We start from the raw sequence: 17,179 nt of genomic DNA, 5'->3' as shown, positions 1-17,179 counted from the left end.
AACACTGTGGGTATAAATAAACCAAACATAATCAGAACCTGGAAGACAAGTCAATCAAAACTACAAAAAGGCCAGAGGTTTGCCTTTCTACCCTCAGTGTTTCTTTTTGAAATAATTCTAGCCTATATCAGAAGGGACACTCCAACTAAATTTATATGATTAAGTCTTTTGTACTATTACTATCTAAACATTTGTGCTGCTGATTTATGAATAAAGATGTGTTCATCCCATTATCAAATGAGATAATGTTTGTAAAATGCTTAACACAGTGCCTGGCATATAGTAGGTGTTTAATAAATGCTGGTTTCCTTCCCTCCCTCCCTCCCAACCCAACCCATTTGAATAAAGAGAACTTCATGATACAAATGCAGGAGAGGGAAGGAATCTTATTTCTAGCCTAATTCTGTCTCTGTAACTTCTAACTATTGCTCCAAGTTCTACTTCCTGAAGGCAACCAGAAAAATCTAATCCCTTTTCCAGGCAATATCCCTTCAAATACTGAAAGATAGTTGTCAACTTCCCTGAGTAATCTTTTCTTCTCCATGCTAAACAGCCCCAGTCCTTTCCATTAATCTTCATAATTAATAATTAATGTTTTCAACGCCCTTCACTAGCGTGGGTGCCCTTCTCTGAATTACTCTCCCGATTATCAAAGTCTTTCTTAAAAAAGCTAACACTTCTACAGCACTTTTAAGTTGTGCAAAATGCTTTACATGTTATTGCATTTAATCCCCACAACAACTCAGTAAAGTAGATACTATTATCTCCATATTATGGATAAGGAAACTAAGTCCTAGAGAGGTTAAATAATTTACACATCTATACATCTGGGCCCAAGGACTTGTACTTACTAAGGGCAATTAGGTCCTCTACTACGACCTTTCTTTTGACCTGGGGTTTTAATCCATATTTGCCATTTGTGTTCTATCTTTTCCAGACCAGGGATCGTTCTCTACATTTGGAGGAAGGGCGGGGAAAGGAAGCAAAATAAATCTTGGGTAATTGTACCTTCTTCTTTCATCTATTTTTATCCCATTCACTACTAGCAGATGTCACATCCTTTCTTTTATTCTTTTTCCCCCAATATAGTTTAAAATAACCCTTTTTGTTGGTAGTATCTGTGAGGAGAAAAAAAGTCCATTATTCTCATTTACATTGTGGCCTAGGGAAGAGAACACTGGACCTGGAATCAGGAAGACCTGAATTCAAATTCTACCTCAGATATTAGATATGTGGCCCTAACTAACCCAGGACCTGAGAAAAGCTTGGAAAAGAACTGAATTCTCAACTATACTCTGTTACTAACTAACTCACTTCATGCCATTGGACAAATCAATTCATCAAAACAATTTATGCTACACTTCATGGTTACAAAGTGCTTCGATCAATGAAACTCCTAAGGGGAAAACCCACCTACACTTATATCTACTTCTTTCACTCACTTCTATGCCTATCTGGCTTCTGGCCAACCAAAAATGCTCTCTCCAAGGTTACTAATTACCTAGTCCTTATTCAAATAGATGTTTGGTTGTTTTGTTTTGTTTTGTTTTTTATTTCTCAATCTTCATCTTTCTTAACCTCTCAAATTATTGATCACTTTCCATTCAAAGGATTTTATAAACATTCAGGCTTCCATAGTAGTATGGAACATTTACTAGTCCACAGATGATTTTTTCCCACAACTCCACAATAAGATCACATAAAAAAAAAAACCTAAATGAATATTTTCTATTCCTTACCAGGGCATCTAGGCAGCGCAGTAGATAGAGAACTGGGCCTGGAATCAGGAAGACCAGAGTTCAAATGTGGACTCAAATACTTACTAGTTGTGTGACCCTGGGCAAGTCACTTAACCCTATTTGTCCCAGTTCATCATCTGTAAAATGAGCTGGACAAGGAAATAGCAAACCACTCCAGTATACCCAAAAGGGGTCACAAAGAATAGGACACAACTGAAAACAACTAAACAATTCTTCACCTGGTGAAAATGTTGACTTACTCATATGATTGATAAAATAAGTGGTCACAGAAAGTTGCTTTTACTTTGTGTCCAACACTGTAAAGAACGTCTCCTTGCATGACAGAATTCATACTTTTTAAAGTTTTTGTTATGTATTTTGACTTTGGAATGTTTCATTTTCTGAAATGTTCTTCCTTGTCTCTAACACACAAAAGTTATTCTTAAATTGCAATTCCTTCTAACTTTATTAATAATAATAACTAGTATCTATATAGCACTTAAAGATTTATAAAAACACTTTACAAACATTATCTCATTTTCTCCTCACAATAACCCTGAGAGTCAGGTGTTATTATTATCCCCATTTTACAGATGAGGAAACTGAGGTTGAGAGGATTAAGTGACTTGCTCTGGGTTACATAGCTAGTAATAATAATAATAATAATAATAATACCAGCTAGCACTTATATAGTGCTTTAAAGATTGCGAAGAACTATACATATGTTTAACTCATCTGATCCTCACAGTAACCCAGAGAGGTAAGTGTTATTATTATTTTTATTTAACAGATGAGAAACTTAGGGCTAATAGATGTTAAGTGACTTGCCTGGGATCACACAGCTCATAAGTGTCAAGGACAAGACAAGATTTGACTTCAGTTCTTCAGGACTCTAATTCCTGTGCTCTATCCACTACACCACTTGAGCTTCAATGAATTAAGGTTAATTTGGTCAGTCACTGGAAAAGAAAATTCTTCCTGTCCTGAGAGGACTCATGGTATAATGGTTCTTTACTGAAGGATCTCCATTTTTATACAATCCATTAAGACCTAAACATTCTAAGGCCCTCAAGATGGACGTCCTTCTCTTTATTACACTACATTCCATTGGATATAGAAGCACAGGTCACTTTGGCAAAAGTGTTAGAGCATGAAAAAGTCAAGGAAATGAGATAAAATAGGGACTGGTAGGCCCTCCACCTGGAGAATTTAATAAAAGTCTAAAGACCCCTCTGTATGAGCTATATCTTTACCAGAAAATATGTGTCAAGAACAGATTTCAAGTAACTCTGAGCAGAATGTGCAAGAAATTACAGTCAGGGCTCAATAATAGAAATCCCTCAGTGTCTGCAGGGAAAATTGGCATTTAAAGGTAGATATACCCTATCCACCATTTTAGAAGGAGCCCAACAAGCTTCTGATTGAACTCGAGCCTGCTCCTAACATCTGGAATAGCATTTCCTCCCATTTATAATTTTCTTTAAAAAGTATTTTCTTAGTTTTATAGGCTACCAGAGATCAACCTTCATCTCTAACCAACAAAGGAACATTGTGTTCATTATCTTTAGATATGTAAGCACAATGATAGAAAAAGGTTGAAAAGTGGGGAGGGATCTGTCATCATATAGTCGTATAAACAATCTTCCAGACTAATTGCTCCAGATTACCCAGATGGAATCGGCGTTCAGAAAAACATGAAGCACTCAGCACCGAAAGAGAGTTGTTGGAAGAGTTTGTTGGCACTCACGTTGAGTAAGACTTATTTCCAAGGCATCAATGTCTACATTTCTTACATTAGCCGTCTGTGATAACAGACTATGCAATCAACAATAATGATCAAAGACATATTTCCATTTAAGAATAAATCTATTTTATACAGAGTAGAGATGAGGGAGAAAAAATTGAGGCTTTAGATTATTTAAAAGTTCAAGGGGTATTGGCTAAAGAATGACAAGAAATAATAAAATCATTTATAAGTAGTTAAGCAGAGAATGAAAATTAGGCTATGAAGAAAAAAGTGGGAGATCATTGCTTTGAACGCACGACCACTGTCTCCTTCCTGAGTATACTCTTAGCAGAACTGCTCTTGTGTTCTATCAAATCTCAATAATGTTATATAAGATGAATCCTTTCCCACACCACCACCAGACCTCATATAATCACACAATCTTAAGCTTCAAAGGGGCCCTCAGAGGTCATTCAAATTCATTCTCCCTCCAAAGTGGTCATGCAGTCTCCACTCAACGACCTTCAAGAGGGAACTCACAACTTCTCAAACTATCACATGATATTTTTAGATAGGTCCAATTACTAGGAATTATTTACTTTTGTTAAGCCAAAATCTGCTTCCCTGTGACTTTTACTCATTAATCCTGGGTGTGGGTTTTGTTTTGTTTTGTTTTTTGTTGGAGGTAGTTTATTTTTTGATAGATTTTATTGCTATCTTTTATATATATATATCACCTACTTTTCCCTGTGAAATCCTTCAAAGACAGTCATCCCTTTAAAAAAAAGTTTTCAAAGAGGTAGAAGAAAAAATTTAGTAAAATCAATCAATGTGTTAAAAAGTCTAAAGTCATATGCAATGTTCTACACTATGAACCCTGATCTCTGCAAAGAAGTGGGAAAAAGTGTCTTTTCATATCTCTTCTTTGGGACTAAGTTTGATTATTATAATTTTACAACATTCAGTTTCAATTGTTTTTTGTTTTTTCCATTTAAATTGTTGTAGTCATTATGTATAGTTTTCCTGGTATTGCTTACTTGACTTCACATCAATTCATATAAGACTTTTGATGTTTCTCTGTAATAAGCATACTTGTCATTTCTTGTAGTGTAGCAAAGAATTAATCTCAATTGATGAATATCTACTCTGTTTCTAATTCTTTGCTGCTATGAAAGGCGTTGTTACAAAAAATTTTTGCATATATGGGGCTTTTATTTCTATCATTGACCTTTTTGGAGGTCATATGCCTAGCAGTAGAATCTCTGGGAATGAACATCTTTCTTACTCACTTTATTTGCATGTTTTCAAATTTCTTCCCAGAACAGCTTTTCTAATCTACAGCCACACCAGCAATGTATTAGTATACTTCTCTTTCCACAAACAGATAGAAATTTGTTTCAAGGGAGAGGAGATTTTTCAAAGTTTAATATCTTTTATTTTTATGTTGCTTTTATTTCTGAATATATGCCTCACCTCACCTACCTATCAGCCATCTCTTGTAACAAATATTTTAAGAAGAAAAAAAAAATCAGTTCAGAAAAACTAACCACCACATCAACTGAATGACAGCACATGTAACATCCCACACCCATAGTCCCCTTACCACTATAAAGAAGAGAGAGGGATTCATTTTCTGATCTTTTCTGTGGGGCAAAGATTGGTCATTATAATTACACAGCATTTAACTTCTTTTTTATTCTTTTCATTTACATTGTTATAGTCACTGTGCATGCTACTTTCATGGTTCTATTTACTGCCTTCTGTATCAGTTCATGTAGATTCTTCCCATGCCTCTCTGAATTCTTTTCCTTTTTTTTCCTCATTATGCCCTCCAAAGCCAAGCATAAAAAATCAAACCCCTCTTCAATATAACTATGCTTCAGGCATTGAAGGACATTATAATCCCCACCCCTCCATGAGTAAGCAAGCATTTATTAAGCAATTACTGTATGCTAGGCACCATGCTAAGCACTAGGAACACAAGTACAAGAGAGAAATAGTATCTGTCCTCAAAAGGAGAAAAACACATATGTGGAATAATGACCAGGAAAGAGAGTTTGAGTCTGACAATGTATGAAGATGGGAAGTAAAACTATAGGACCATCAATCAACATACCTTTTTCAAAAGCAATGATAATACTGATTTGATTACTGTTCTAAGAGTAAGAAGTGGAGAGTGGGGGATAGTGTAGTCCCACAGTGGTAATAACCAGAAGACAGTTGTGAAACATAGTTAGCTGGCTGGGACCAAGCTATGTGTATATAATGGACTCCCATAAATCAGAACAGCATAGCCCTAAGACAAGAGCTAGAGGTCCAGTTAATTCTCATCAGTTGTCCAAATGCCTTTCAACATCTAGTTGTACTATCCTGGATTCTGTCCAGTTTGTCCATGGACATTCTAAAACGTGGTACCCAGAACAAGATACAATGCTTTTTATATGTAGTCAGACCAGAGATAAGAATAGTGGGAAATTCATTTCTATCATTCTGGATCTATTAATACAGCATAAAAATCATATTAGCTCTTTTTGGCTACTGTACCTCATTATCAACTTATATTTAGTTTACTGTCCAATAACTCCTTTAATTTTTTTCACTTGAATTGCTCTCTATCCGTGTCACCCCTATCCTGTATTTTTTAATCTAAGTGAAGTAAATTACATTTATCCATTTCAAATTTCATCTTTGTAGTGTTAGCCAACGATTTCAGCCCGTCCAGATCCTTTTGGATCCCAATTTTGTCACTCAATCTGTTAGCCATATCCTTCCAAATTTTGTGTAGTATCAACTACAAATTTGATAAATATGCCATTATGCCTTCACTTGAATCATTAATAAGAATATTAAGCAGAACATGGCCAAAGATAACTCCCTGAGGTTCATTAGAGAGGTCTCTCCAGCTTGAAAATGATCCATTAATCTTTGTTGATAATAAATCCACCAGTTCAAAATCCATCTAACTGTGCCACTATCCACCTCACATTTCTCTGTCTTATCCAGAAGCTGTATAATACATTGATGTCCGAGAATGAGAGGAAGTGAGATATAGTGCCAAGAGTAATGGACTTGACATCAAAAATCCTAGATTTGAATCCCATCTCTTTATTGGCTATGTGCTCTTGGTAATTTCAACTCTCCAGCCTCAGTTTTCTCATTAGCTGGTTGGACTAGATGATCTCTAAGGTCCTTTACTACTCTGAATCTATGATCTCATGCTGTAATATCTTACACAATGCCTACAGCATTCTACTGACTTACCAGGTCAGTATGTAAAAATGGGAAACGATTAATCTGGTATGATTATTCTTAATGAACCCAAGTGAGCTTATAGTAATCAAAACTTCCTTTTCTAAACATTCATAAAAATATCTTTAGTACATTCCAAAATTTTACAAGAATTCAAGATTAAATGCGCCAGACAATAATTTGAAATAGAAAAATTGATTAATGGAGCACATTTAGTAGACAAAATCCAGAAGCAAGTAAAGACAGTAGTATGGTATTCGATAAACCCAAGGACCGACTACTGGAGCAAGAACTCGCTATTGCACAAACTGCTGGGAAAACTGGAAAGCAGTCTAACAGAAGTTAAATTTAGATTACTATTTCAAACCATATCATAATAAGCTCCAAATGTCTCCAAATGGACTAGACATAAAGACATAAAAAAAGAAAAAAGTATGAATCACATTACAGCTGTGTAACACTAAGCAATCACTTAACCTTGTTTGCCTCAGTTTTCTCATCTGTAAAATGAGCCAGAGAAGGAAATGGCAAACCACTCTAGTATCTTTGCCAAAAAAAATTCCCAATAGAAGCAAGAAGAGTCAAATGTGACTCAAAATGACTGGAGTAGATAAGGAAAGAGTCTTTGATTAAAAAAAAAGTAATAGAGAACATTGCAGAAGATATGATAGAAAATTTTGATTGCATAAAATGTAAAAGTTTTTTTTTTCCTACAGACAAAATCAATTCAGTTAGAATTTTAAGAGAAACTGACTGAGGAAAAATCCCTTCAGGAAATTTCTCTGCTAAAAGTCTGATGGCCAAGACAATAGAAAACCAATACAAATATATAAGAATGAAAGCCATTCCCCAAGAGATAAATTTTCAAAGAATACAAACAGGAAGTTTACAAGGGAAGAAATCCAAAGTAACAAAAAATTTTAAATTGCTTTAAATTATTACTAAAACCAAAAATATAAATTAAAACAACTCTTAGATTCTTTCTCACACCCATAAGATTGACAAAGGTAGAAAAAAAGAAAAATGACAATGATTAGAGAGATACTATGACAGGCACACACTAATATGCTTTTGGTGGAGCTGTGTAATGATCTAACCATTATAGAAACCAATTTTGAACCGTATTCAAAAAGTCACTAAACTGTGTATATCCCTTTTGATCCAGAATATCACTGTTAGGCTTATACTCCAAAGAAATCAAAGACAATGAGAAAGGACCTATATGTATGAAAATATGTATAGCTGTACTCTTATTTGTAGCAAAGAATTTTAGACAAGGTTAGTACCTGTAATCTGTGGAATAATTATTTGGCTGAACAAATTATGGTATGTGTATATTATGGATATAATGAAATCTTATTTTACCATAAGAAATAATGAAACAAGCAGCATTTACATTAGCTGATGCCAAACAAAGTAAGCAGAACCAAGAGCAAAATTTTAAAACAACTGGGAAGGAGTTAGGAATTATGAGCAACGCAACAACTAATACCTACTTCAGAAGACTGAAAATGAATCCGTGCTCCCCACTTCTTGGCAGAGAGTTTATAGGCTAGACATACAGAATGAGAACTACATTTTTTAGATATAGCCAATGTGTGGATTTGTTTTGAGTGACTATACTTACTTGTTACAGAGGGGGTGAAGGGTTAGTACTAGTGATACTTTAAAAAAAAAAAGAAAGAAAAATGTCAATTAATTATTTTTTAAAATAAATAGCAAAGCATAAGGAAGTTCAGAAGGGAACACAAACAGGGTATTGTTTGAATCACTAAGTTAAATTTGAAATACATAAAAAACTTCTGCAAAATGGTAGCTCATTCTGCTTCATATAGGGAAATGTTCATTTTTGTTACATTCATAATAACAAAATTAAATTTGAAATTTTTTTGAACTATATACCTTGTATTTCTTGCCTTCTTAATGAGTGAGGGAGGGGTAGAAAGAAAAAATAAATTTGAAACAAAATAAAAATTTAAAATGAGTAAAGAAATATATACCTTATTTTCCTTTTTGAAAATTAAAAAAATTTATGTTCCCAATTTCTCTCTTCTTTCCCTTTAGAAAAAAAAATTACCTATTTTGTCGAGCACTGCAATACCTCTCTTATTCATGACAGTTCCTTAAAAATTACTGGTCACAATTTAGTAATTATATTCTTAAATTATTTTAGTCCCTTAAGTTGTAGTTTATTCATGCCTGGTGACCTGAGCTCATTGAAGGCAATTCAGTATTCTCTTATTATCCTCACACTTCTCTTGGATTTCAGTCCTTTCTCGACCATTTTCATTTATCATTATCAGTCTAGAAGGGCAGCTTAGATAGAAGCCAGGAAGTCTTAGGTTCAAATCCTGTCTCTGATACATACTAGCTATATGACCTTGGACAAGTTACTTGGCCTCTTAGTATTTTGTTTTTGGCTAGGCAATGTGGTTAAGTGACTTGCCCAGGATCACACAGCTAGTAAGTGTTATGTGTCTGAGGCCAAATGTGAACTCAGGTCCTCCTGACTTCAGGGCCGGTGATCTAACCACTGAGCCATCTAGCTGCCCCGATGTCTTAGTATTCTAGGCAATTCTCTAAGACTAAAAGTTGAAAAGAAGATGTCACCCTGCATTGGTAGATGTATTTTCCTCATCTAAGAGTTTCCTTTACTGATAAAATCATAAGTTTAGTCCCTCTCCCATTCTTATTCTAACATTCTCCTAGGTAGAAAAAACAGAGTTGAAATAGGAATTGAGTAGTTTTGCTTTCTGTCATCTCTTATCTTCTTTTCCATGACAAGCCTGGGACCTTGCTTGACCTTAGGAAGTGGGATGGAGTTAGTAATTAAGGGTTAATGAACACTGATATGATGGAAAGAATTTTCCTGGAGAAAAAAGGGCACAATCTTTTAAGCTAGATGGAAACCATAGTTAATGTAAAAGAGCATGTTTTGCAAGAATGAATGAATAATCAGCACTCTATGGTTTGATCAAAAATTACATTCAACTGGCTAGAATTACTGCTTTCAAGACCAGATTGATTACACAACTGTGTGTGACCTATATGAGGAGAACTTCTCTACCTAAACAATGCTCAAAGCATCACCAAAGTCTGGGTACTTCAAAGAAAGTTCTGGCTTAAGGTCTAATATTAGTCCACAGTCACAGCATACTCTGGGGGTCAAAGGACCCCAAGCACTACGGAGAAGAGGTAGGGAGGAGATTATATTCAGACTCAGTACTTCTCAATCCCCAATGCGCATATACTCAGTCCCACCTGGGCATGGTCTTCTTAAACATTAGACCAGAAAAGTAGAAAGCAAACCTGTTGTTTCAACTCCAGGCTAATTCCATAAAGATTATAAAACCCCTTTGGTTCTTTCTGTTTAAGTGTTCTGGCGAAAGGCTACACTAGCATGGATAAATGTTCAATGCACTCTCTTAAACTATTACCTGAGAGCCAGAAAGATCAATCAGTCATTGAATAAGCATGTATTAAGTATTCACTGCATGCTAGGCAACGTGCTAAGCCCTGAGGATACAAAGAAAGGCAGACACAATCTAGTGAGATGAAGTGGTTTTCCCAAAGTCACACTACTATAACAAACAGAGTCAAGGTTCAAACCCAAGTATTCTGTTTCCAAATCCATCACTTCTCCACTGTACCAGACTGCCTCTCTTTTCTTTGAAGACAGTGAGCACAAATTTCACACTTCTTAGAGACATTTGCCACTATCTTGGGCCTGTAGAACCTGCCACACCGGCTCCAGAATCTTCTCCTGGCTTGGTTTTCCAAAATCATGCTGAAGTGCTCTCATATCTGTGAGTTGGTAGCTCCAACACTGCATAGCTTTCATAATTTTTCAAATGTACCTAGGTAAGGAATATTGGTGACTTTTCAAGGTCAATACTCACCTCTTGGTGAGGGACTATGTGTCTCACATAGTTAACAGAAGCTCTACAAAAATAGTCCTTGTCTGAACTAGAATTGCTATGTAATGCTGTCTATTAGTTAATGCTACATCATAGAATCATAGAGTTAGAAGAGACTTTGTAAATGGTTTAGCCCAACCCCTCTCATTTTTTTTTAGGCAATTGGGGTTAAGTGACTTGCCCAGGGTCACACAGCTAGTAAGTGTCAAGTGCTTGGTCTGAGGCCAGATTTGAACTCAGGTCCTCCTGACTTCAAGGTTGATGCTCTATCCACTGCACCACCTAGCTGCCCCTCCAACCCCTCTCATTTTATTGATGAGGAAACTGAGGCCCAGAGGAATAAACTGATATACCCAAGGTTAGAGATTCAGTTACTGGCAGAGTCAGTACTAAAACCCAGGCTTCTTTCCTCCCTTTCCTTGAGAAGCACTGGAGTTTTGCCCACAGCTCCATTATAAAAAGACCATCTAAAACCAACCCATTGGAAACATAAAGCACAACATCAAATTCATTCATGCTGAGATCAAGAATGAGAATGAAAATAGAACCTTTTGTCCTTTCAGTGATTTCTTCCACTATATTCATCCCAAGAGCACTTAGTCCTTGTTATAACTGCAGAAAGAATGGCAGCTACACAGCCCATGGGGACCAGAGAGAATTCTCCTTTCTTGGGTGTTCCATATCCAAGCCAAAGAAGGTAGCTCCTCGAACACTGAACCTCTACTTTTCCTTCCCCTCCACAGCCACAGGCACTCAGGGAAAAAGCCCTGAATATGGCCCTGCGTTCTTCTCTAAGACAGATGTAAATACAGTCGGACAACGGAGCTCTGGCTTTGTTAGAGTGGTCCTAACTTACAAACGGGTTTATTCAAAAGGAAGTTTTTCTAAGTCAGTTGCCTTAAACACAGAACACATTTTCCCAGAGAAACAATGTCAGAAAGGATCATTATTTTCCAGCCTACAAAAGCTAATTCACCCTATGATGTAGCTGAAGCATAGTGTTGATAGTACTCTAGAACCTATCATCCAAATAGCATGGTTTCTATTGGAAATCTATTTCCCAGGGCTGTTGTAAGGATAAAAAGAGATAATATTTATAAAGCACTTTGCATACCTTAAAGTATATATGAATGCTAATGTTGTTGTGGTTACTATTATTGAATGGTCATTATTGTTCAGTTGTTTCAGTCATGTCCAACTCTTCGTGACCCCATTTGGGGTTTTCTTGGCAAAAATCCTGAAGTGGTTTTGCCACTTCTTTCTCCAGCTGATTTTACATATGAGGAAACTGAGGCAAACAGGGTTAAGCGACTTGCCCAGGGTAACGCAGCTAGTGAGTGTCGGAGACCAGATTTGAACTCAAGAAGATGGGTCTTTCTTCCTTCAGGCCCTACACTCTATCCACTGCACCACCTACTTAAACTTGAATACAGATCTGAGTTACCAGATTTCCCAGCTGATCAACAGGATTTTGAAAAACCATGACATTCTCAACCCATGTGCCTTCGTGTACAACGCTAGACATACACCATATCCATTTCTTGGACATTTGAAAAAGATACTCTTCCCATCCGAACAAGGTACACTGCTTCCCTCTGTTAACGGAGAGGCATCCACCTAGGCTGCATTCCTGGAGTAAACTGACTGATTGACAAAGACAAGTAGTCCAACTCAGAATCAAAATTGTGTTCACTCTTGTTCCCCCTCCTTGTAAATGGGGCAGTAATTTCAAGTAAATGACATGGAAAGCTGTTACAAGCCGGCCCCACATTCACATTTCACTGTTTCTCTGGTTGTAAATAACACGCATGACTGCGCCAAGGACCAAATTGCTCTTTAGCTGCCAACATTAGTTGTTTAATGATCTAAAGAGCAGAAGCTGACAATTACTGTATTCCATTTTCAAATGTCATTTAAAACCCATACATGTAATTATCATACCTTTTTGTTAAATTTTTATGGTTCTTCTGAAGTTGATGGGTTTGTGGGTTCGTCTAACCTATAAAACTCAGTAAATATTCAATGTCTTCATTATAGAACGAAATTACTTTCCCATGATCCCGTATGATCTTTCATGAAGCTGGACATTAGTAAATATCAGAAGATCATAGATTTAGGGCTAAAAGGGACCTTAGAAGCCTTTACATCAGAACTGAGGCCAGAAAGATTGAGTGACTTGTCTAGAGTGATATGGCAAGTAAACATCTAAGGCAGAATTTGCACTCAGGTCTTCCTGGCTCTAAGTCTACCACTCTATTCACTATACCAAGGGTTTCTGTTGGAATGGCTTCCCTGATCTTAGTGCAAAGGTTATTCATCTTTTTTTGTGTGTCATGGATCCCTTCTCAGAATAATATTTTAAATGCATAAAGTATGTAGTATTACAAAGGAAATCAATTATAAAAATTTTTTTTAACACATTCACAGATCTTAGGTTGAGAATCCTGAGCCATTAGGGTTAACAGGGGGCTAAGTCACAAGACCTGAGTTCTAATCATGCACATGCCACTAATTTAGTTGACCTCAGGCAAGTGACTTAATCTATCTGTGACTCAGTTTCTTTATCTGCCAAATATAATAGGCTAGCTAGATGGTACATAGAATAGAGCACTGAGTCTGAAATCAGGAGGACTCATGTTACTGAGTTCAAATCTGGCCTCTGACACTTATTAGTTGCGTGACCCTGGGTAAGTCACTTAACCCTGTTTGCTTCAGTTCCTCATCTGTAAAACAAACTGGAGAAGAAAATGGCAAATCACTCCAGCGTCTCTGCCAAGAAAACCCCAGATGGGCTCACAGAGTCAGAAATGACTGAAATGGCACAATATGCTCCCGTGATTGATCCTGAACAAAGACAAAGCTCAACTGACAGCTACCTACTTCACAGAGTTTTTGTAAGGATCAAATAAAATACTGCTTGTGAAAGCACATTGTGAAGCATTATGCAAATGGAAAGTAGCATGTTGTTTTCAGAGTGCCTGGTTTGTGGACATTTTGAAATATACTGACTAGTAATTATCAAATGAGGAGGATGTGTAGTCTTTGAATATTCAGAATGGAAGTACACACTTATAAGAGCTACTCCCATCTCCATGAATGGCCTTCTCAATAGATATATCTCTTTAATTTATGATGCCTTCCCTTCTCCATCTGTAAAACAGGAATGATATCATCAGATCACATTAATTAAGAAACCACTAGGTACATGACGCCAAGCTAAGAGATGCAAGGATGATGCACAATACATGCAGAAATACAGTTCCTGCATCTTTAAGAAGCTTCAGTTGCAGACAATAAACAAACAAAAGAGTGAAGGAGTGAGTGAGCAAATGAAGGAATGAATAAGCAAATAAATAAATAAAGCTAATAACAACTTTGTGTATGCACACTCACATCCAATAAATAGTTATGCCTTAGTAAAGGATATGTGCTATTTCTACATCTCTTTAATGGGGTGAGGCTATGTAAACATAAGATTCCATTGAAAGTGCTTTGAAATCTTCAAGTCAATAGCAGCATATAAGCAAATCCCACTCAAAACCGAAAATAAAACCAAGTTGTTGAAAAAGCCTAAAGTACAAGCTCAAAGTCTTATCAACAAATACTTTCAAATGAGTCCCCTTAAACGTTTCTTTTCAGCTTCCCTTTACTTTTAATGTCCCAGTCATTTTACCTGAAACAGCAAGCATTTTGGCTTCAAGCAAGGCTGGTATATGGGTCTCGATTTCATTCACTTTCTTCCTCAGAGAGCTGCAGAGTTTCTGACTTGTACAAACCTAAATGGAGGCAGACAGCCAGGATCCATAATTCATTCTAGTAAGTCAAGAACAATCCACTGAAAACTCTGGAGAGTGTCTGAGTTGACAAATGGAACTCAGCATTCTATTACCAAGGGAGCCCAATAGTAACTACTCAAAAACACACAGTGGGCTAGCCCATGACTGAACCCCATAACCCAATAACCAAGTTACAAAACCAGAATAGCTTTGAGAGGCTACCTCATCAGGCAGCACACCTAAACCAGACCTCCAATGCCTCTGTTGAATTGTGATGGATTTTAGTTGATGCTATCTGATGCCAAAACCCACTTCCCCCAAAGTATGGATTTTATAAATCGGTCAGGGAATCTCAGTAAAATGTATAGATTTCACCATTAGGATTTTTAGTACTACTCTACACATTGCTTCTATTATTTCTTAGATTTTTAATAAAACAACAAAAATCTTACATCCCAGTTGTTTTTTTCTAAGTTCTCCTCACTTAGTCTTTTTTTTTTTTTAAACATAAGAAGAAAGTCTCATATTCAATCTGCACATATCCAGGTTTCAAGGAGCCAAGTAGGCAAACAAACACTTCTTCAAGTGCACACAATACTGATTGAATAACAATAGATGAGCCAATGGGGGTGTTTTCTCACTGCACAAAAGACACTGGTCTAATGAGAAGCCTTGAAATTAGCAGCTATGCTCTCTCATTAGAAATCTGAGATGTGTTCAAGAGCTAAAATTAGTCCAATTGGGAACGAAAAGCCCTAAACAAATATTTCAGTCCTATTGCATAAAAGAGCCTAGATCTCTCCAGACACAAATATCTCCCATCGTTCTGGTTCTTATGGACAGAAATTGAGATTATTTTTATATAGAAGACGAAACTCTACAATCTTGATTAATATCACCCAATCATTTCCCCCTACAAACTCATGATCTTCTCCACTAATTTTTAGGGAGTCAAAGAACCAGATTGTAGCATCTTCTCCAAAACAAAGCCAGTTCTGGCAGTGTCCAAAACAATACATTTCAGTAACCTTTCAGGGCCCTGAGGTTTCTCGGTGTTACACTACATGGAATTACAATGCAGATGTCCCAGATACATTTGCGCCACCAGCCCTCTCTCCTGGGGATCACAAGAGCCCAGCTGAATCACATTTTACAGTCATTCAGCTAAGAATGTTACTAGGGCAGTTGAGACCATTTCTGTTAACTCTAAAACACTGGCCATAATTCTTATGTCTCATCTAATTTATGTACACTCTTTCTTATTTTAGTTAACAGCCTCTGTTAATCCTAATTGGGTCAGCCACTCCTTTGTTGAACAAATCTATCTTTCAAACTGTCACTGTTAATATAAAATGAGATTTATAAATCTCCTTATTAAATTGCTTACATACTTTCAGTTGCTGCTGGATTAATCTAATCTTCACCAATCTCCAGATAGTCTATTTTCAACTCTTTCTTCCATCTCATTTATCTCTTAATTACTTCAGCTTTGGGCAGGTCACAGGATAGGTGGATAAATGTACTGAGCGGAAGGGATGTTTAAACTCTCCATTAGAAAAGAAATTAGTCATCTCTAACCTAAAGTAGCTATCGAAAAGTAGTCCACCCAAAGTAGTCCAAGGTGAACTTGAAATTACCTAAAATCCCAAAGAATAGAAGACAGAAGGTCCACCTATACAAGGAAATGTATGGCTGAGTCATCAGGTTTTCTCTGGCCATTTTTATAAGCTTACTTAAAATTCCAAAGGACGGAAGACATATATGCCATATATAAAACTTCAGGCCTCTGAGTTGCCAGGCTTTTTCTGGCTTAGAAAAAGAAGGGCTGAGTTGTTTTCTGCCTCCTGAGTGTCCCATGACCCACAAATGAAAATAATGAGTCATATTCAACCATCATTCCAAAGGGGCAAAAAACCAGGACCCAAAACCAAGTTGGTGCAAGTACCCAAACTGGTTCTAGCATCCCACTGACATTTTTCAACTAAAAGTAGACCATAAGGAATATTTGTTCATTCACTTTTCTACATTTACATTTCTCAGAGTCTGAAAGAGATTGAGAAAAAGTGGTTATAACTTTCCTGTAAATTTATGGGAAGCTTTAGTTAAGCTAGGGGCAGGTGACATTTTGTGTGTGTGTGTGTGTGTGTGTGTGTGTGTGTGTGTGTGTGTGTGTGTGTGTTTGTGTGTGTTAAGCCAAATGCAGAGTATTAAGATGTTCAACTCCAAATGCAGGTAAATTCTCCCATCTGTAGGCAGCATAGTACAATGGAAAGAGCACTAACTGTAGAGTCAGAGGGCCTGAGTTCAAATCCTGCCTCTGACATTTACTGCCTGTTTGACCTTGGATAAGTCACATGAGTTCCCTGGTCTGCATTTTCCCACCTATAAAATAAAGGGGAAAAGAGGAGGGAATAAGCATTTATTAAGTGCCTACAATGTGTCAGGTACTATGCTAAGTGCTTTACAAATATTATCTCACTTAATAATGATAAACTAGATTGTCTCTGAGGTCCCTTCCAGTTTGAGGGATAGAGTCTTCCATTCTCAGGAATAAGCTATTTCGCTTTCTGACAATCAGCCTTTTCTTTTCCTGCCTCTTCCAGCCCACTGTCAACTCATATCTAAGACCTCAGAAAAGTGACTGGTGCTAAGGGCTCTGATCGTAACTTAACTTGATGATCATCTACAATCATCTGGTATCACTTCTCAGTTTATCCACAGCTTATTTAGGGATCTTATGCTAAGAATGCTTTTCCAGGGTTTCAGATCTAC

At 36.7% G+C, this 17,179-nt stretch overlaps 1 protein-coding gene across 1 annotated transcript in view; it reads right to left on the bottom strand.

Moving 5' to 3' along the window:
* The window catches only part of LOC114050170 (disrupted in schizophrenia 1 protein-like), a 508,708-nt gene that overhangs the window by 306,104 nt on the left and 185,425 nt on the right, over positions 1-17,179 (bottom strand). The window contains exon 8 of the mRNA XM_027871792.1: positions 14,305-14,407. Coding sequence (XP_027727593.1) covers positions 14,305-14,407 — 103 coding nt within the window. The remainder of the gene's footprint in view (positions 1-14,304; positions 14,408-17,179) is intronic.

This window comes from Vombatus ursinus, unplaced genomic scaffold (genome assembly GCF_900497805.2).
Source record: "Vombatus ursinus unplaced genomic scaffold, bare-nosed wombat genome assembly UNPS02014798.1, whole genome shotgun sequence".
NCBI lineage: Eukaryota > Metazoa > Chordata > Mammalia > Diprotodontia > Vombatidae > Vombatus > Vombatus ursinus.
Note: the sequence above shows the minus strand (reverse complement) of the source record. Positions and strands in the feature narration are given on the sequence as shown.